The sequence below is a fragment of the Fringilla coelebs genome (genome assembly GCF_963513975.1).
Source record: "Fringilla coelebs genome assembly, chromosome: 4".
NCBI lineage: Eukaryota > Metazoa > Chordata > Aves > Passeriformes > Fringillidae > Fringilla > Fringilla coelebs.
The window spans coordinates 11639514-11662681 of NC_140032.1; the positions used below are offsets into that span (position 1 = coordinate 11639514).

Sequence of the window (23168 nt, forward strand, 5' to 3'; positions counted from 1 at the left end):
TACTGTAAAATGTATTTCATTTTTGCCATCTACCCACACCCTCAAATTCTTCAGCATGTAAGATTATATTTACATTTGAGAAACTGGCCCGTATTGAGTTTTTAATTTTCCCAATTCTTACCAAATTAAATCAGAGAAAGCTGCCTAACAATATGATGATCTTAATAAATAAATTATGTGGGAAATATTGCCTTTGTTATTTTCACACTGAAAAATATATTCCACACTGCAGAGATAATGAGGGTATAAAACATTAACACTACATTTTTCTATACCATTCTGCATAATTAACCATGCAGCTGTTCATTCATTCAGTCCCAACAACCAAATTAATTTGCAATCAGTTCACAGTGGATGCTCTGGAGCAGACTGCATGTACTGCAGAAGCAAGTGAAGCTGCTCACATTCCACATACCACATCAGTGCACAAGGTGCTCAACTCTAAGAGACTCAACAGGGGGTTGCAAAATGGTATTTTCAAAGATCAGCTATGAAAAGGCACTGTGCCATCAGCTGCCTCATAGGGAAAATATAGGTATTTTCAGGTGAGCCTCATGGTGTGTCCGTGCTCTTTGATGGACTCCTGTCCTTCTCAGGCTCAAGCCAAAAACTTTAAGGACACAAACATTAAACATCCATAATCATTACAGCTCCTTCCTATTATTTGTATTAATGCAGTATTACAGCCCCAGCACTGTTACAAATCCCACAATCAGTTCTCCAAATTACCTGTATTTCCAAGAAACAAAAGACCAAGTGAGGAAAGAAGAGTAATGGCAGGTTCTCAAAAAAGGTCACAATAGGCTGGTGGAATGAAGGTGGAACCAGCACCATCACTGACTGCTGAGTGGAATGTCACATGTACCTTATCACAAGCTCCCTGACACCACGACTTCACCCCCTTCAGATTTTAAAAACTATCCTATCCCAGGTTTTATACCTCATTCATCATCATGAAAATGCAATGAGCAATGAAAGTAGCTGCTTTGATTGTGGTTTCTCATTTCTTTCATTTCACAGAGTGGAAAACATTGATACATATATATAGGTATATAGAGGGACCCAGAGAGAGAGAAAGAGATGGTGTGATTCCATCTGCCCCAGGTTATGGGCCCTGCACCTCCCTGCTGTGCCAGCCTGCTGACAGTGGGAGTTAATGGATGATAATCCAGCAAAGCACCTCCAATTACCAAAAACTTGACAGCACAACGGTTTTCACATGAACTTAGGACAGAGGAATCATGCCACAATAAAAGCCCCAAGATTGCTGTTCTCAGTTTGCTTATATAAAAGAGTGGATCATGGGTAAAACGTCCCTCTTTTATGCAGGGGGGAGGGCAAAAGAAATCACAAGCCCCATGGGTGACTAATGCATGGAAAGACAGCATTTCCTGTTTCTCACCTAAAACTGTCTGCTGAGGCTGGCAAGAAAGAGGATCATTTCTTGTAGGGAGGCTTATTCAATAAAATACCATGACAAAACTGAGGAAACATCAGCAAAGCAACTTTCCTAAGCATCCTACTGCTTCCAACCTGCATGGGTCTTGGGAAGGAAAGATCAATTCTATTACCATCAGTCTTGGCCAAACAGAGTCTACTTAAAACAAGAACCTGTGGTACAAATCCCATGAAGTCTGCTGCACTAGTTAAAGGAATCAGAAATTCTATTACTTAGGCTCAAGTTACTCAAACAAGAGAAAAGGATTCTTAAGCCATTTAAAATAAATGATTATTCTTTCTCAATAAATTGACTCACTCATTATGAGTTATATCTTGCAATGACTTAATTCATTTTCCAGAAGGAGGATTAACAGGGGAAAAAAAAATCAACCAGTAAAGCAGCAAAATTCTCATGCTCCAAGATGTATTTAACATGTTCAGCAGCCATGCTGCAATCAGCTTCAATAAGCACAAGTGTACTGCAAGAGCCCTTTCCTAACTACATAAATCACAGCTTTCTAACTGGATCTTAATTTGCATGTCATATATTCTCTATGTGATCACAAGCTAGTGCAGAAACATCTTAACATTCAAAATCATCATCATTATTCCAAGTTGTTGAAGACATGGAAAAGTAGTTGTGACGCAGCACTCTCATCTGTGACCAACAGATATTCAGTAAAGAAATTTGGATAGACTTATTTGGTAGCTTTTACTTGCTTGTAGGATATATTTTTTCAGTTCAGACCTTCATACATACTAAGACATCAAAATAATCTTTAAATTTTATTATGGCAACACAGACCAAAAAGTACCTGCTTCAGCTAAATCCCATGCACTGGGAAGCCTTTTAGAAGACATCTCCTTCAGAGGAATCTATAGGTCACAACTCAGAGAACAGTCCCAAATATCCACAGCCAAATTTGATTCCTCTGTTGAATGGCCAAAAGCTACAGCCAAAACATGGCAGGATGAGTGCCACACCAAGGCACCAACAAGGTTACTGCCAGCCCACTGTGCTGGGCTCGGGCTCAGAGAGTCAGCGGTAGGTCATGGGTCCATTAGGGCACACACGGCAACAGCAGCACACTCTGTGCTCCTGAATCAGTTCCATTACCCATTCAAACCATCAATAATCACCTCTTCAATAATCACCTCTTCAATTCCTTGCACATTCCAAGGTTTGTCAAGATATGTTTATTTAATTTCCTTTACCTTCTACATATTTTTCCTCCTGACACCCATAATAAAACATGGCTGAAATGCTGAAACCTACTACATCCATTTTTTAACTGTGGTTTTACAGAACATTTTATATTTCCAAAATAAATTTAAAATAAAGATTTTCCTGCACAATTCAATTCATTATGGCACACTGTTGAGTATTAGCAAGACAATGCAAGTTGCAGCAAAGACAATGAAAGTCTTTGTAATACTATTACATGAATATGGAAATATGATCAAAGAGAGTATGAAAATATCTGTTTTCAGTAAGAGAAAGAAATTTCTAATTGTAAGACTGCCTTTTCAACGTTGCCCAAAACCTTTGCTCAGCTGAACAGGTGTAAATAAGGATATATTATGAGCACAAGAGAGCTGCACAGGTATAATTGAGAACACTCTATTTTGATTGCAGAACTTGCATTACTCATGATGATGCATTAGCTAGAGAAAGCACAGCTAGACATTAGATCCCAAGCTGAGTTCACTGGGCTAATAATTAGAAAGCCATTTCTTTTTACTTTTTAATTTGGAAGGAGAAAATTTGATATGAAAATCACAGACTCAATAACTCCATCCCTTGGGGCCATTTCTACAAAGTCACTTTTCAAAGCAGAGCCACAATATAAGGCCATCTGGAAGTGCAAGTTGTTGCAGAATACTGTTGCTCATTTATTAAGCAGTACTTCATACCAAAAATTTCACTGGGGCACTGAACTGTATATTGGGTTTTTGTTTTCCTTTTAAAATTAATTTCAGGAAGCAGCTGAAATGAGTTTCACCTACAAGTCCAAAGATTTTAGAAACAAATGTCCATATTCATTTTCACACATTCTGTGAGCCATCTGGAAATTTTACTTTCCTGAGCCATATGCTGTTCACTCTATCCACCTTAAAAGAATCTCCAGCTCTTTGTAGTCTGGATTTTTGCTTTAGTGTAGGCCTGCACTCTGTAAATGCCCAAAGCCCCCTGCAGTCACTGTGCCCCAATCACTCCTGATGGCCAGCAGGCCTGCACAAGTGAGCCTTGTCCTTGAATAGGTGGCTTGTTGTGGGCGCAGACAGAAAGAGCTGTGCCACCACCGCCAGGATATTCCTGGCTCCTTGGGATTTGGCAAGCACCATGCTATCTGTGAGGCTCTCCAGACTGTTCTCCCCTCTACCTGCCACCACTGATCTAGACTTTCAACCTCAGCAACATGACTTTTCTCCCCCCTCAGGCTGCTTTTGGAGTAAGGACTCCCAGAAAACTCAACTGTGACATCCAAAAATATTTAAGGAGGTGGGGAAGTCTGTTTCTTCATTGAGTATTTCTTTAGTGGTAACATGGGGCAAAACAACCCTTCTCTGAAAACAGGGCTACCTAGCATTCATCTAGGGCTACCTAGCACTCAGTAGGCAAAGCTAAGAGGATCCAACAGTGCAGTTAACATCAAGTAATGCCGTTTGTTTTGCTGTGGTGAAGCAGTAACAACATGGTGATGCCATTGGGAACAATGGCAATTACACAGCAAGCCACTTTAGCATTACTCTGTCATTACAGCTTGATAATATGCAATCAAAACGTTATTAGCAATCATCAGCAGCATCTATTATTCATTGCTTAGATTAAGCTAAGAAAGGGAAGGCTGTATGCCTACCAGTAACAGGACTCTGAGCCAGTCTAAGCATAGGGTTGGAAGTAATTCCATGGCCCTATAGTGCTGAGTCACCACTGCATAACCTTCAGCAATGTTACCATGTCACTTGTTCCATGGATAAAATTGAATAATAATAATCATCTATATTTCCAATATTGTTAGGAATAATTAACTCAGATAAGTATTATCATTAATTTCATAGTGGTTACTAATTCAAAGTTAAGTATTAAATTTTACAATCAAATAGTTTATATCTAAAGTTACAGGCACTGAACAGATGCAAGCAGTTATCAGAGGTTGTAAAATATGTGCTCCTACATATTTGTGCACAAATGGGCCCATAAAGCATATGAAAACACATAATCAACCTAATGGTCAGTTGGTTTCAGCTCCTTCATACTGTAAATATGCTGGATAAATATGTGTGTGAACTCTGACACAAACAGCTCTAGTATGTAAAGTATCTTCTATGTATGCAAACTTGTTGCAATAATTTTAGTATTTGAATTCTCAGTTTTTTCAGCATGCTAATGAGCTCTAACATGACAACCAAACCAACCTGTATTCCCAATATATACCACAGTCTGGAAACTCTAAAAGTAGACCTGAAAATAATCCTCTGTTCCTTCTCAAAAAGTTATTTTAGTTTATATTCAAGAGGCAACCAATGTTATCTCTATTTATTTCCCGACGCTTTTTTGAGTAAAATAATTATACAATTTACACCTTGACAATTACTTAATAAGCAAATTAGGAAAGCATCAGAAATAGCTGACTAAAGAAGCACAGTCTGGTATTTTTTACCTGCATACTTCCATCAACATTTTGTCTTCACCCCTTCAGTGCAACCAGACATGGCTCTTACAAGTAAAAACCCTGTTAATAATTTCATTACATAGCACTATTTTCCCTATTTATTCAACAAGGAAAAATTCTAAGGTAATTCAAATTTAGGTCTCCCAAGCCTGTAACCTGACTTATGTGGGCAGGCATAAGTTACCTACACAAACTGACAATGCTCTGCGGAGGTACAAAAATACATCACCAAGATCACCCCTGGTTTTAGAAGCCACAGAATCATGGCATGGTTTGGTTTGGGTTGGAAGGGACCTGAAAACCATCTAATTCCAACCCCACTGCCATGGGCAAGGAACCTTCCACTAGACCAGGGGATTCATAACCCATCCAACCTGTCTGGTCAACAAGCCCCAGCCTCCATCCCCATCCCTGGATCAGCAGGTTCTGAGCCTCATCACATCAAGGAGTGAGCTCCCAAGGGCTCTCTTGACAAAGCAGACAGGCCAAGGCACGCTGATGCCCAGACCCTGGCTGGGCTGTGCCCTGTGAAATCACAAGACACACCCAAGGAGAGTCCCCCAAGGCCCCATCCCTGCTGCACTAAAGTCGAGCCATGGGCACTCAGCACATCCCCAAAGCCCAACACCACTGAGAGAGAGCCCTGGGGACACGTGTGCCCAGCCCTTGGGGCAGGACCTGACCTGTGCCAGTACCAAAGCATCTGGTACATCTGCTCCTTGTGAGTAAAAAGGCACGATTTCCAGATGATGCACGCTAGTATCAATTTTATTTGAATGCAGTTCACACGAGTTCTTTACACCAGCTGTCAGCAAGGTCTGGATGACCTTGTTTTAAGTGTTTATGTTCTCCAAAGACAGAAACATTATCTGAAGCCTGGTTTATGTTTATTTTAAAAGACCAAAGAGTTTATTTTGAAGAATCCAACTGAAAATGCTTAAAAGACTATGATAGATACTCTGAAGTATGAATTGGAAAACTTGAAATATATTGCATATGTTGTATGGGCCACTGACAAATAGCAGGAAAGCAGTGTGTGCTTACACAGTTGGGAGTATCCAAACTGTCATTTGGTTGTCTTATTTGCACAAGATGTTGGATAAAAATTAAAACAGAAACAAATGTGCAATGAATTTTTCATCGTGTAAGTTTAAAGGACAGTTACAAATGAACTGTCACAGCCCTAAAAAGGCCAATCTCGAGCCAATGCTAAGCAGTCTCCATTTGATCTTACTCTCTTTTCCTGAATACTTCCTTCTTATAACTAGAAATACCCTTATTCTGCATGGACTACTGGCCCTGGCCAGACTGAGCACTATTCAGACCCTGGTATGACAACAAGTTATTGCAGAAGCACTGTCACTGAGAAACCCCACACAGTTAAAACAATGCCACCTCTTTCAAAATAAGTAACAAGGCTGTTTTGCAGCTTGTCTTGGAAAAAGACTTTTCCCACTCCCTATTCCCTTACCCAGTCCTTTTCTTGGATTGTCTCTGTAAAGGTCCTTACACTCACAGCTGAAGGTCAAGTTGCCATACAAACTCTTGGGACAGCATGAAGTTTGAAAGTACCTAAGCCATGAGGTTTTAGATAAACTATTTGTTTCTAGACCCAAAGCTTATGAGCTACATTTGAATTTAACTATCCTGTCATTTATTTCTACTGCTAGAGAAAGCCAGCAAAACTAGCAGAGCAAATACTGGTGCAGTACCACATTTATTGATAACAGTGAAATAGTTTCACTTTTCAAATGTACATGATAGGTCTAGCAAAAATTCATTGTGGAAAATTTTGTGCAATATGTGCACACACAGGCAACAAGCATATTGGTATCTTAATTCACAAGTATTATGGGAATGAGAATCAGAAATTTATTTGGATTACTATTTATTCCCAGTTGTCATAAAACACAATATAACCTCCACTGCTGGTATACTTCATCCAGACAATCCTAACAACTTCCAAAGCAGGATTATTTACTAACCTCAGTACACTACCCAAACAGCAAGAATTCCCAAAAGACACATCCCAACAAAGTAAGTATTTCAAACCTTTTGAATAAGTTTGATACAGAATTTCTAGGAAAAGGAAAAACATGGCAACTTGCAAAGTAGCATCAAGAAGTTACCTTATATTCTCCATTCTTTGTTTATACTGTTAAAGCTCATTACAAACTTTAATTCAACAACAGGAAATGCATTCAAGGAAGAGAAGGAGTAGGAGTTGATGACACTGTGGATAATACTGTGCTACACTACAGTAGCATCATCATCAGCTACCAACACAACCCAGAAGCAGTCTGGAAGAGGAAGGGATGGATCTTTTCCAAGAATGGCAGGAGGGAAGATGATAGAAAAAGCAGAGGACTTACCTCCACAAAGAGCTCTCCAGAACTTTCCCCATGTCAGTATGATAATACTTGGTGAGGATCAGGATCACCTAAAAGAAAATGAGAATAAATAGATTTAAATATGTAAACTGACATAAGAAACAGAAGCAGACATGAGCAGCATGATTTTGGAAAAAACAAAAGTGAGGCTTCTAAAAATCTGAAAAGCATTTGATCTCATTCTTAACTCTTAAGAGTTTTACTTTTGAGCCTGGATTTTTCATTTCTTTTTCTGGGAAGAGCGATTTCAGCACTTGAAGTTTTCTGCAAACCTGGTGACTGTGAAAGATTGCCCATTTCACATAAACAGTGGAGTTGGAATTGTCACATAAATATCACCACCACATGACATTCCTCAAGTAATCTTTATGACTTTCTGATTAGAAAAAACCAACTTGGTTGCTAGTTTACATTTAGGAGGCAACTCAACAGACACAATTATTTTTTTAATCCAAAGTGTTAAACAATGGTGACTAATTTTGATTTTCCAGAAAAAAAAAATCAGAAAAAAAAAAGAGCTCTGGCCTTCCTTACAAGATCAGCAATGCAACTGTCATAGCTATCACTTTTCATTTCTTGAAGAATCACTTCTTCCCTTTCATGAACCAGCTCTGTGCTCAGTAAATTACTCATCTACATCAGCAACAGCCAACAAAACACACAAGCAAATTTTATCCACAAAACATCTTCATCCTATGAAAATAGTCAGCAAGAAATATTTTCCATCTGCTCAGCATGTGACAAATTCACTGGTCAAATAATGTGAAGCACTAGTCCACAACCAGTGTATCAAGCTCAGTTCTATGGTTTGTGTTTGGATCTTTTGCAGGTTTCTTTCACTTGCTGCCAGTCCATATTAGTGGCTCTTAGAGCCACAAGCCCATGGCAACCCCAGAGAGGCAGAACAGGCTGGTCCCCTGCACAGCTGGAGGCTTTCTTTAATGTGGGGTCAACACCAGTCTCCAACAGTCAGGGGCAAGCTGTTCTTTACCTGGCACTGCTCTGCCCTGACCACCAGATGAAATTTACAGCAAACAGCAAGCAGGTGTTCACTTTGATTATTCAGATAATTAAATATGCCAATGATACATTTATGCTGCACTCCTTGTATGCTGGAGATTGTGAGAGATTGAGGATGTTATTACATGGGAATAATGCAATGTTTTACAGAACTGAGGTATAATACCAGTCTCACCCAGGGTTAGCCAAACCTAATAAACTCACAACACATATTCCTGGATGTATATTGATATAAGCAAAAGTGGAAACAATCTGTAATTCACAAGTACTATTATTCAGTCCTATTCTCAAAAGAGTCACAATCTACCAGATCACTTTTCTTAATTTGATTATTTATTAAATTAAAAGTTTGGCTTAAAAAAAGAAAAAAAAATAGGCTCCTACAAGACTTACAAAGCAAAGGAAAAGAACCATTTCCCAAAGGAGAATGTATCTGTGGATGAGATTCCTGGCTACAGCCCAAGCACGTTCTACCAGGTCAGCTATTTATTGTATCATCCGTATCATCACTACAGCTTTTTCAGATGCTTGCAGTTAAGAAGAAAAAGAAAGAAACTTCACTACTGGGAGCATCTATTGGCTCCAATTATTAAGGAAAAAGTTTCAGACTGTGCCTTTCCAAACAAGTATAATCCCTCTTAAATCACAAAAACTGATCTGGAATTTCTTTGTTTAAGAGATGCAAGAATGCATATTTGGTACATGAAAATAAAAAAGAAAATAACTAAAATTACAATATTTATACTTTCTTTCCTTCCATTTGTGCAGAAATGGAGGCTGAATCCTGAACTTGGTGAACCAACTGTCTTCATCCCTGCACATCCTAGAATTGGAAATTTTAAAATTCAGATAATTTTCAGCAAAGTGTGTTGGAGCCATCCTGCCACAGGCTAAACCCAATGTTCCATTGATGAATTAAACAGATTAAAATCACCCACAGAAAATCCTATGGTGTCACCCTCAGTTTACCTGCTTTGAGCATAACCTGTACAGATGCACCAACAAAGAACCTTCCAGAAAAGCCATTTTTTGTAACTCAGCACCTGTCAGGAATGTTAAAGACTGCCAGGCTCTTGGTACTGCTGGCTAGCTGCAGTTCATCTGGGCATGCACACACCAAACCAGAAAGGCACTGCTGTTCCACACACTTCAACTGAATGGCTTTCAGGTAACTGCAAACTGCAGTGGGGAGCAGCCAGAAGCAGTAAAACATCTTCTTGATGCTGCAGGATTGGTGCTTTAAACTAAGTCAGAGCTCTGAAAAATTGATGTCAGTACTTTCCAATCTGACTGGTTAATACATGGAAAAATTTAAATACCTTATTTTGCACTTTAGGAAGTGGAGAGAATGACTTAGCAGGAAAAACAAAGCCTCAAGAAGCCATCTCTGAACTAACAACATTAGCACATTCCTGTCATGACTTAAGAACTATGAAGCTGCTGAGGGGCTGACCATCATGTCAACTTTGCCAGTGGATTTCATCCCAGTATCTGAATAATGGAGGGCAGCTATTTAACAGATTTTACAGCACAGTCCTTTAGCCTGGGGGCATCTTTTCAGGTGATCCTGAAAACAGGATCCAGGCTGACCATACAGGCAGTTTTTCTAAATTAATAGATAGATCCAAGGAACAGAAGGAACTATTTCACAATGAAAGCGTAAAGGTCTTCAGGCTCTCTGGATTCTACCCATCATTTTTAAGAGCAGAAGCCTGTTTCACTGATTTCATTTTAATGAGACTGCATAATTACGAGCATTTTACAGGCTGGATTGAAGCCAGTGCTTCATACACATGGTTCTCCTGGTGAAAGTGCTTGGGTGGCCTGTGGTGGGGAGAGGCACAGCAGCAACTGAGCAGTGATCAAGGATATGATTCTTAACCAGCACATACTACCATCAGTCATGGACAGCTACAAGCAATTTAACTTTTTTCTCTTATTATTTTACAGCTAAAATAAATGCAGGCAATGAAGGAAAATTAAGATTTATCCGATTTTTTTTACTTTAAGTTGGATTTATAGGATTATCTAGAAATCTCCTCTCCATTCGGACTTCCAGAGACTTGTGAAACCATTTTAAACCATTTAAACTTATATTCACCCACAATTCTTTGAGTTCCCTCCCAGAGTATGACAATGGAGGTGGCAACAGTGATTACTGTTGCATGCTAGGGACCTGTGAATACCTGGTGGTGCTTCTGGACAAAAATACTGAAAGGGAAAACAAGAAAGTGGAAACTTTTAGCTTTTATTACCTGCTTCTTTACCAAAGCCTTGGGTAAAGGCCTCTCCATAAAGCCAGTATTTCTCTGTATGTGCCATGGTATGGAAGATAAATCACTTATGAATTCCAAGAATCAAATGCAATGTGCATTAGAAGTTAGTTTTCCATGGAAGAAATAACTAGCTCCAGTCAATTTCTCCGTGTTGGGTCTTCAGAAATTTCTCTACCTCATCCTCCCTCTCCTTTTTTGGTGGGGAGAGGGACAGTGGGGTGCACAGATGGAGCTTTGATTGTCCCACATCATTTCCCTGATTCCATAACTACATTCCTGCCTTGGGTGAATTCTCAGTAGTCAAAGGTCCAAACTGTTCTCCAAATAAAGGAGTTGAAGCAGTTTGATCCAAAATCCTTTCTGGATATAGACCTTTCTTCAGGGGTGCACTGGGTTTTCAGTGAATGACAGACCAGGAAAACAAATGGAAAATTCCACAGATATTATTACCAGTGAATAATGAAAGTTAGAATGATCTATGTTTATCCCCTCTCCTTTCCTGTTGCTCTCCTCTGAAAACGCTTTGCAGCAAGGCTGGGCTGAAAAGAGCGCAACTTCATTTTACAAGACACAATGTGCTTTTAATCATTTACTAATAAAATTTTGGCTTTAAGAAGCCCATTTTAATCCTCTCTTTTCATCACCATGTTAGCAAAGAGTCCTGAGAAGGGAAAAAAAATGAATTCTAGATCAATCACCATTCCTGGTGCTTATATTTTATCTTTCTGCAGAGGATTTGCTAAGGTCCTTTTTTTGATAAACATCAACTTTTGTAAAACTATTTTATTTTTTTTTCCATGATGCTTTTTTTTCAAGGACCATTCTTAACAAAGATCTCTCTTTTTCTATCTACATGCAGATTGTTACAGATAAAGTTTTATTTGACTCCTGAAATTTGTGATTTTAGGTTTAGGGATTTTTTTAATCTATTTAGAAGTTTCATAGCAAAAATCGCATACTTTCAAATGCACAATTACAAGCATGATTGCGAGTTTTTGTCTTTTCTCAAGTTTTTAGACAGTGAGAGCATGCTGTAAGTACTTCTGGGCAGCCAGAGCTACCAGGAAAATAAACTCCTCAGACAGATTCAAGTTTCTGCAAACCTTTTAGCATCTGCTTAATTTAATTCATGTGAATGAACCCACTGAAATCCAAAGAAGTGTTTATGAGAGCCACTTAATGCCCTGTATGACTGGAACATAAGCTGCTGTTTTGCTCAAGAACAGAGCCTCACTCACCTTTCCAGCTATTAAACTATTCCACTGTACACCACAACTATTTTGGGGAGATCAAGAGGTTCTAGGCACATCCTATTAATTTTTCACTTCCACCCCCTGTAATTCCCAAACTTTTTTGACACCTAATAATCAAAAAGCTCCCTAAGAAATTATAGGCGACCACCTCCTGCTCAAATCCCTCAAGCCATTTCCACTTTTGCAGCAGCAGGCTCTTCAATCATCATGCTAAGAGCAATATTAATTTTCACATCTCTTATTTAAAACAAAGACTCTTAAGAGAAAAATAAAATTCAGGAAATTATTAATATGATGGTACATTACCTACAAGGCTATTATATGGACTAACTAACATACTACTATTAATAACTACATCATAATTTGATTATGCTAAGAAAACTAAACAGAAAAAGGGCATTTAGGTTGACTCTGTTGCAGTACTATGATAAAAGGGAAAAAAGCAAACATTTAAACCATTACTTAAGCTATTAAGAATTCACTGTATAAGCTTCTACTCCTCTCTGGTAATAAAGTTCATAAAAGCAATACATGATTTAATATGAAATACTGAAAGAATTAGATTTCTATTTCTTCCAACTAAATTGTATTGGGAGACGAGAGGACTTACTGTGTATGAAGTCACTGACTATACCAGTGCACTTGTATTAAACATTAGTAATAATTCCATACTGTGAATTAATTCATAATTCAAAGTAAGACACAATAATGACTCAATTCCTGTTCTCTAAGAGGTATTTCCATCCACAAGAGCTGAATAAGTGCATAGTCTTAAAAGCAGTGGTTGTGATTGCTTCCAGATCCAAAACCATTTTAAACATAGTACTTCACACATTGACCCTGAAAACACTCATACAGAAAAGTAACTTTAAGATATCAAATAGATTTAATCCACTGTCTAGCACAGAACAGGATTATTCTCTGTTAGCTCTGTACAAACACAGGACAAAAAGACAACCTACTGCCTTCAGGAGCCTACAGTTCCAGCAAAGAATACAAGAAGTCTTCAACACCATCACCATCAACCTTTACCAGCTCATGCCAGATTTTCAATGCAAGCTCCTAAGAAAATTATGTTTCTGTGATGCCACTCCATATGTACAACACTGTATATGTATGGGTTTGGCTTCTCATCCCCACCTTTTAATTCTAAGTCTACTGACTAATTCCAATCATATTTAACAGAGAAGTAGAGAGCCATATGGCTTAAGCAGCCATATCAGTTTATACCACAAGTCCATGGCACAGATGCATCTAGAACAGCAATAAACGAAAAACTGCAAAAAATACAAGAATGGGGAAGGCATATAAATAAAGGTGCTTCCCAAATATATTTTCCTATCTTCAGTAATTTGTAACCCAGGCAGCTGGGCTGCTAGTGCAGTTGTTAGCAACTGGCTGCTAGATAAGCACAGGTTTCTATGTGGTACTGCCTGACCCACCCACACAAGAACAGAGACTATTGTTATGTAACTGTTGATGATCAGTCCCCAAAAATCAAAGCCTATGCAGAACTGGTCAGCCAATGTGGACTGCTGCTACTCCAACATATTCACATTGCTGCTTCTTTCTAGAACCATTAGGTGCAGGTCCAGGATTTCTGGGCATGCTGCAGATGCAGAGCTTGCTCAAGCAAACAGGAGGGAACTCAGTCTGAATTATTAGAATCAAATCTGCAGCTTTGGAAACTGCCTAATATTTTAACTAGTTGTTTAATTAAACTTCCTGCTCTTTTTCAAACAGCCCCAAACAATGTCACCTCTGACACAAAAATCTCCGGTTTTCTGTCATTGCCTTTTACTACACAACCAGAGGAATTTTTAGGTTTAAATATTTAACATAGCATTTGATGAGTTCTTAAAACCACATTTGCAAACATGCCAAGAGAAAAAATTTCTAAAACATGAAGCAAGGATATTTTTTTCCTGTCTCTCTAGTCCCCTAATTGTGATTCTTTTTTAAATACGGACTAGCTTTACTTATCTTCCCTACTAATGTATTCTAAATTGAATTAGCAATCCTTCCTGCAGAACCAAACTTATTATGTGAATATTCTTTTTCATTCCAATGAAAATTCAAGAGGAAGCAGAACTAACATCAAATGATGGCATATGTAAAGCATCTTTAGTCTCTTCCAAATATTTCAGGAATTCAATATTGTAAATAAGCTGTTTACCTCCATCATCACTATTATATAGTTATTCACTACCAGAAAAGAAAAATCAGATTTTAAGTGCAGTTTGTGAAATATTCCCATTCTCTCATTTAGTGTTATAGCCCAATAGTAAAATATGAAAATTGAAGCTGAGCTTCTAATCTGCATCACTAAATGCTTTCTCAAGGCCAGAGCTTTTTTTTAAAAAAAAATTTACATATAAAAATAACTATGCTTTTAATTTAAAGAATTAAATTATTATGCAAGACATATGGAAATAGCAATAGAGGAGGATACCACAAGCTGGGCAGAGCCTTCCTTTGACGCAGGGCTGTTGGCAGACGTGTTCATATTGGTTACTCTCCCCCACAGCTGCTCTGTCTTCACCAGAACCACAGGATTAAGTATCATTGTACCAAATAGCATCATATTTATCAGAGGTTTCATCAACCTACAATGACCTCAAAATAAAATTTAATTATCTCTGAAATGGCTTATGGTGTTCAAATGAGACCTAATTGTCTATCATAAAAAGGTTTTATAAACACTGTACATGGAAGCAAGGACTTTGATACTTCATGAAGATCAGTCAAAGAACCACACTGTTTAATATCCTTCTTCGTCATGAACAAGGACTGAAATTTATATTTACTGAATATAAGGTGCCTGAGTTTGTTCTGTATGAATGGGAAAGATAAACACAGGAACATGGTCTAGAGAGTGGAACATGGGCACACTCCCACCTGAAAGGAGTTCTGCCAGGACAAACATGCTAAAGACCAAGGCAGTTCTATTACAGTGACAGAGTGTTGCTGATTAATATTTCAGTCAGAAGACCAGAGACAAACCAGAGACAGATGAAAAACTTGTTTCACACCTTTTGTGATGTGGACCCTGTGTGTTGTACTAATCAGCATTTACATGGTCAGGGATACTTTAACTCTGCTTATTCTAAAGTCAAAATCAGGCTGAAAAATGACACAAAAAAAGAGAGTAAAGAGGATGAAATGTAATGAAAAAAAAAGTCAGGTTGCCTAGTAAAACAGGAATAACCCAAGACAGATCTGAGGCTGATACTCCAGATACTGTCTAACAAAAGCCCCCTAGTCCTCCAGCTTGGTCACTTTTCCAGTGAGGAGTGCCTGGGTGCCTCTCCAAACAAGGACCATACTCTGCAGTTTCACACAGGGATAGGCAAGGCCCAACACCACCCACTTTTCCTGGGTGGAAGTCAGTCACTCTAGGACTGCCTTTCATTTTAACTGTTTCATCTTACTTATCTTGCTAAAATAATTAATTTCAGAAGTACCACACACTGCCCCTAGCGTAATGTGAGAGGGAACCATTCCCACTCCAATGCCAAGCCTGCCTGCTCCCCGTGGCCCCATTCACAATAAATTTGGAACACCTCAAATGGCATTAACAGAATTCAGCTACTGTAAAATACTGGGAATGAACCCCTTTGAGAAGAAGGATGAAAGCACATTTATCTTCAGCATTATTCCTGAAGCAGCAGAACTTCATATCCGTGCCAATGGAAAGGGCGTAAAGGAGCAGAGGGAACATCCAAGTGGGTTAGGAGACTATTAGAGAGGGCTTGGGAGCAGTTGGGAAAATTGGTCAGGGGCCAAATACGTCAAAGAAAACATTGGAAGCGACTGAGGGAGTGCTGGAAAGTTCTCCACATTCAGTCTGAAGCCAAACCAGGAGATTTCCAATCTGTGAGCGCTGAGTTTTTGCCAGCTTTTTGTGTTTCCTCACCCAGCCTCTGCCCTAGGTGTCCATTACTTTAAGAGCCATGGGGACATAAAAAAGCTAAGTGGAATTATATAGCATTATCTGTGAAAAGGAACAGCTCTTTCACCACATCATTTTGGATCCCTCCTGTCATACAGACACTGTGCTTTAGTTTAACCACTATGAAGTATAATAACATATTCAGTCATCTTAGAGCCAGGTTTCAAATTAGCCTCACATTCCAATCTTAAACCTCTAATACATTTTAAATGACCCTCAGATCAAGTAGATACAAGCAGGAAAAGATTTTAGGCCCTGATAAATGAGATCTATATTTCTTTATTTTACTCCAGTAAAGACTTAGGTATTCAACAGATTCTTTAGAGACAGTTTTTGCATGTCAGCATTTAATTGGCTGTAGCTAGAGCTGCAAAGCAGTTTCAGTCAAAAACCCTTAATGTGAAATTCTCCCCCTTAAAGACTGATGTTTTTCATGGTTGGTCTCTCCCCATGATCACAGATTATTTTAGAAATATGCTAAGTACTTCTTTCTTCATGTTATGAGCACTACTGTTTTCTGTCTTCATGGATTTAAGGATAGATCTTATAGTTAAGCAGCACAAGAAGTGGAAGGGAAATATTTTAAATTCATGCCTAGAACTCTCCTGAACAGTTACCTCTACACTTACACCTTCTCATGGCTCTTTTCTGTAGAAATGTGGTAATTTCAGGCTTCTTGCACCCCCTTAATATAATGTTTATTTTACAGTTGAGAAATGGAGACATATATATCACCCTGATTTATCCCAACTTTCGGATAGGAAAAGAGAGACATACCTCTAGAGATCAGTTTTGCCCATCTAGACGTAACAGTTCTTTGGAACTACTGTGTTTCCTAGTGATTTATCATACTTAGGACCTACACTTCCAGCTTGACCCTCTCAGAAAGATTGGATGAATCCCTGCCTAAATATGCTGCAGGAAAAGTCCAGGCAGAGCAGAAAACATCATATCAAGTGAGAACAAACTGAGAAGCAGGATCAATAGACACATCTAAATTTCATATGCCTAACCCCAAGGATCTTCTTTTCTGATCCATTATGTTCCTAGACCCAGCTCTCACACCTCCCAAAAGCTTTCAGGGTCCCAAGACCCTTTCCCTTAATACTCCTACCCACAGCACACAGCAACACACCCACACATGGAGCCAGCAGGTCTGCAGTAGTTATGTGCTTCTGTATCACCAATGTCCTGATATGTAAGAGAAACTGTGCCAAAGAGGCAACATCTTTAATATGGAAAAAAATCTTTTTTCCCTTACCTCCTAGAAAAACAAAGGAAAGAGTTGGAGAAATTTGTAAAATTATACATATCATCTCAGAAGTTGCTGCAGACTAAATTTTTCAACTACTAAAAAATCCTGTATTTCATTTCCTCAAAATGGTAGGTATGACTATTATATAATTAATTCCAAGGTTCTTTACAATAGAACTTTATACTATCAGACAGTTAAAACTTTTGTACAGTGTACATGACATTTACTGTTGTCCTCCATTATACTGAGCATCTCTCTGGAACTGCTGTTTATTTTCCAATCATTTTTCCTAATGAGTTTGTTCTATATTTGAATTACAAATGCCTGTCTCTATTTATATTTTATTTCTGAAACTTAAGAGAATAGTCTTCTCTGTTTAACAGTCAACAATCTTTTTCTTATGGAAATTAACTTATCCCAAAACAAAGAAAAAAATCTGAACCTTTTAATTCTTGCAGATTGTTTTTCCTCAAGTTAGTGGTTTAAGTGATGCCAGGACAGAAAGACAGTAATATCCAGAGCTCAGAAGCTACAGTCCAAAACCAATGGCAGCTTTTCAGCTCAGTGTTGTGGATGTTTTCGTTGCTTCCTCCTCCCCCTTCCATACCCATGCATTTAAACAGAGTCTAATCCAAAGTCTGAACCAATTAGAATCTGGATTAAGCCCATTCTAAACACAGGAAAAAGAAATCAGATCTTGAAATTTCTTACATGAAGAGAAGGATTCAGTTTTGATGAAACCTGTATTTGCAAGTCTCACACATTCTGTGCACAGGAAAAACAACCACATTGTGTTTTCCATTAAATGCATGTAATTGTACAAATTTCTGACTTTAAATGTCAAGTTATAATGGTCATGAGACCACTGCAAGAGAATAGCTAGAGCTGAACTTAAAGATGCAAGCTTTTTCACCATACAGTGGGAACTTACACTGCCAGAGGTATCTCTAAATAGACATTTCTTGAAGTAAAGTTCACTCACAACATACAAGAGAAAGCAAGCAGAAGTAACTACTGGAAATTACCTCAGACCTATTATGTCAATCCCTGATCAACTACACACATTGTTATTTTTTTTAATACTGTATTTTGCAATAATTTTATAAGATTAGAGGCCGCAGGAAAAAATGCATCACGCATACGTCTAAAACAACATTCAATTCCTTTCATTTCCCCGCTTTGGAAGAAGAAATAGCTTTTCATCAGTAGAAATTATTTTCAAACCTCTCCCAAGCCTATCATCCTCTTAGACAAGGCAGTAGGCCTGTATTTTTCAGAAGAAAATAGAAGGAAAAAAAAGCTTTCAATGCAGCCCAAAAAATAGCTGCAGAAGATTATTTTGTAGACACGGTAAAATGAATAAAACATCTGTTCAAGACTACTCAGCCACCTCCTGAAGACAGAAGCATGTCAAAAGTGACCAAGTTTAGGGGGGAAAAAATAATCCAAAAAAACTTCTATCTTCCCTGCCAATTCTTCCATGAATAGTCTTTTTCCAAATAGAAGACCAGTGACATTTCTTCAGGAAACACAGTGTTAAAAATAAGGAAACAAATTTGTTTAAGCTAAAATTTGACTTTTAATAGTCAGTTGTATGAATAGCACCCCAACAAAAATGTTTGTGCATGACACATGAAACATAGAGAGCAAACTGGCTCAGGTTTTCTTTCTGAGACTTAAAATGAGCAAATATAACAATCACATTAGTTAATTAATAGAGTATCCTTCTTACTGCTATGGGAAGAGAGAAATTACAAATGTTAAAGTTCAGTGCTGGGAGATTTTAGCTCAGTCCAGAGATTTTCTACCTGTCTTCACAAACTCCCAGCTCAGAGCACTACCCACAGACACCTAAGCAATTTCTGGGGCATTGATTCCATACCAGCAGGGAAAGAAATCAAGTCCCCTCAATATTCCCTGGTCTGGAGAAGGTGAAAGAATTCTTTAATCTCTGTGACAACAAATTGACGACAATTTACCTGAACTTTTTTCTTTTTTTTTTCCTTTGCAGTTTATCTATCCCTTCCCCAAATCACAACACAGCCTGAAGTGCATTTCTCAGGAAGAAAGCATAATATGTACACCTCTTAACCAGTTGTGCTTATTAACTAACTTACCAACAGATGGTGATCCAAAAAAAAATTCCCAAAAGAAAGAAGAGATCCAGTTTATGGACATAAAGGTCAGGGGCTACAGTGAAGAAGTAAAAATTATCCAATATCTGGAAATAATGCAAGTCCTCCATGAATAAAATACACAGGCAGTAAATGTGCTATCAGAGAAATGTATCAGCCAGGAAGGGGGAAACAGACACTCAAACACAAAATGCAGTTTCTTGGTTTCTATCTTAACTAAAGCAGTGCCTGTTTTCTCAGTGAGATAAGCTATTTGGAAATCAGTCAGTCCCTAAGAATTTTTTACTCCTCAATGCCTTAAGAAAAATATTTTAGGCAGGGTCTCTGATCACAGCTCAGGCAAGTTTTTGTTTTGGTTTTAGCATCCTGGTACCTAGGGTTGGCCCTCCTTCCCTACTTTTTTTTTTATTTTATTATTTTCTCAGAGCAAAGAATACTGTCTGCGGCTGTGCATGACAGACAGAGATCTGCAAACTTCAGTCACAACTCCCCAGGTCCAGAAACAGCAGCATGGATTGATAATAAGAAGTGTAATCTGAATTTCGCAAAATGGATTTGTGTCCAAAACAAAGACTACTTGCTAATTCTTTCTTTTGCTTAAAAATAAGAAAGCAACTTACCTACTCCTCCCCCCACAAATCAATGCATTATAGATACATTTCTCTGGATCTGTCTTTAATTATTAATTACCTTTCAGCTCTGCAGAGACTCTCATGGTTATTTCACACTGATAGACCAGAGAAAAGGGTCCATCCCACTGCAGCTAGCAGAGAGGTAGGAGGATGGACAAAAGGAGGGGGAAGGTGGGAATTGGCAAGCTTCCACGATAGTTTGTTTATTTTAGTTTCAAAGATTATGAAAATTTTATTTTCAACACCAAAGAAAAAAGACAGAAATAAAAAATTAAATAACTGCCTGGAGCTAAATGTTTCCTGCTTAGAATTGAGCTGGAAATCTGTAGAAATAGATATTTCTGCAACTATAACCTTAATTCCAATAGTGCTCAATACAGTGAAATGTAACAGTCCTCATAGCAGGTAATGGGAGATAATGATCACAAAGCCAAATGTTTTCTGGCTAAATTCATTATGAATCCAAGAAGATAAAGGCTACAAAGTGTTACTAGGGTGGCAGGGAAGGTAATGCTTTCCTGAACTAAAAAAGTATTTTCACTTCCTGGCAGTGGTTCCTTTTTACTGCAAAATGAAGAATTTCTGTACATCTCAGAGAGCCTGTAAGGCATGTTGTAGGTTAGCTTCTAGATTCTCTAAACTGTAGGTTCTAGCTCCTAAGATGTACCTGTAGTTTAACTTACCCTAAAACTGTTTGCATTTTGTGTAAGAGATGGTGATTGTTCCTGAAGGTTTATGTGACAGAAACATTCTGATTTATTCCAACTGATTAATTTGATATTTTGCTCTTACATTGGGATAGGAAGACAGGGACAAAATTCCCATAGTCAAGATTGCCACGACTCAGGCTTAAGGAGAAGATGGGTCTCTCAAAGCAATGAGGCAGGAACAATTCTGAACAGCGGAAATGGCCCTCAAAAAGCACAAAACACAATCACATTTCCTAAAAAAGCTCCCTTTAAGAAGAGGTGGTAAGCCAGAAATCTAGATCTTTGTGTGCATTACCTCAGGTACTGCCTCCTCCCAGGCTGTGGCTGTCCTCAGCTCCCTGAAGGAACAAAAGTTTGTTGAGGGGTGCACATGGGTAGGTGTGACTGCAACAGGAGCCAAGAACATGTCCAGGAGAAAAAGGGATCTTTTGTGACCTCCTGTAGACTGATATTCTGTGGTGTCAGGTAATTACCATGTTGCTTTAGATCTGCAGCCATTAGAAACACAAATAACCCTGCAGTGAAAGAAATAAGCTGAAGGCATCTCAGATGCTAAATCCAAAGCTAGAAAGGATCACCTGGTCCTCTCTGTATATTCTCCCCTCCTCCTACACTTCCAGACCCAAATCCATACAAATCAGACACATACTTAAAGCAAATCACACAAAATGCAGCTATCTACACTTTAAAAAATATACCTCTTCCTCTAGCAATGAGTTCCACATTTATTTATGCAGCCAAGCAAGTAATGAAGACTTATTCCTTGAGTAAATTTATCTACCTTCGATATTTATCTACTGGATCATGTCATGTGCTTTAATAGAAGATTAAAAGACCTCTTCTGACAAATATATTTTCCATAAATAAGTACTTACACACAGTAATCACGTTGCTTTTTGACCTTTTCTCTTTGATAAGATTAATGACTGGCCTCCCTGCAATTCACCTCATAAAGATTACTTTTCAGCATCTGGATGATTTTTTTGGGTCATCTCCCTACTCCTACCCCTCACCCCTTATCATCAGAATATATTTTCCAGAATTGAGGACATTTCTAAGGTGACAATACCAGATCTGAGCAGCAGCAGCTACCAAAGGCAAAGCCAAGTTGATTTTCTTACTTGTTCTTGATATACCCTTTCTGGCCAGCCCACAAAGAGCTTTACAGGAACCTCACCACAGGTTTCCAGGAACAGTGATTCTGGGATAAGCCAGCATAGTGCTGCTATTGGAAAACTAACTTAAAACAGTTTGTTCTTCTTTCCCTAAAAGTAAAAGCTCACTTGGCAAGAATGCCTAATAAAATCAGGCCATGCAGAGAAGGGACTAAACGAATGCATATACATACAAAAATAATCAGCATTTTTTCAACTACCCCACCAGGTTCTCCCAGAGAATTCAAGAACTTTCTAAGCCCAGACATTATTCATCTCTGACTCCAAAGAGCTGGTTTTAATCTGTCTCCTCTTGCTTAGCCTTAGGCTTTGTAGACCTACACCTACACCTCCAGCAATAATTATTCTAACTAGTCTGTGCTTCCCTGGGCTAATTGCCAGCAGAATTCAACTGATTTTCTGCAGAAGGGCAAGCAAGTTTGTCAAGAAAAAGTCTGCAGCTGGAGACAAGGAGAAAAAAAAATGAAAGCAAGATCTTCCAGGTTCAGTTCACAAATACATATTTAGGAAAATATCAGCATCAAGAACAAACCTCTTGAGCTCTCTTTCCCATTAATTCAGTTGATTTACTCACTGAAGAAGCTACCCCCAAAAACCCTACATTGACTTGAGGGTTACTAATTCCCAAAGCAGCCTTCCATCCTGAAAGCCTTATATCTTTGCATGTACAGCTCTCCATCTGTCTCCATAAAAGTGAATTTTTGAAATTTCATCTAATCAACCATTTCAGATTATGTTTGCAACAACATTCATTAATTTAGCAATTTTTGTGCTATCTACAAACTTATCAACAAATTCATGTCACTATCCATATTGGTGATTGAAAATATGGAAATAATGACTGGCACTGGATTCAGAATGAATGCTTAGAAACTATGTTAATGAGTTTTCACAAAATTGTGAATTATGTCCCCACTGCTTCTTCAAGGGAGATTTTCCCTCTTTCCTGACACTTGCCCCAAATGGACTATTCCAGCTTGTGCAAAGCATGCTCTGACTTCTGTAGCTGACAGACCTGCCTTGGATCGTAAACACCCAATATCCTTTTTTCAACACTAAGCCATCATTTGAATTCACAGCTTTTAAGGAAACACCATGTGTTTCAACTGTCATATTTACCCAACACTAAAAAGCCTACCAGGAAAAATAAATTTTATTCTCATAACGCAATGCGTTACATTCCTAATTGCAGAACTGGAAACAGTTAAAAAGGGAAACTGTTCCCTGCATTACATCATGCTTAGCACTAAAGT

At 38.4% G+C, this 23168-nt stretch overlaps 1 protein-coding gene across 1 annotated transcript in view; it reads right to left on the reverse strand.

Moving 5' to 3' along the window:
* SORCS2 (sortilin related VPS10 domain containing receptor 2) overlaps positions 1-23168 on the reverse strand; it is a gene marked incomplete at both ends in the record, with an annotated part of 522327 nt that overhangs the window by 340820 nt on the left and 158339 nt on the right. Inside the window, one exon of the mRNA XM_084203970.1 lies at positions 7490-7557. Coding sequence (XP_084060096.1) covers positions 7490-7557 — 68 coding nt within the window. The remainder of the gene's footprint in view (positions 1-7489; positions 7558-23168) is intronic.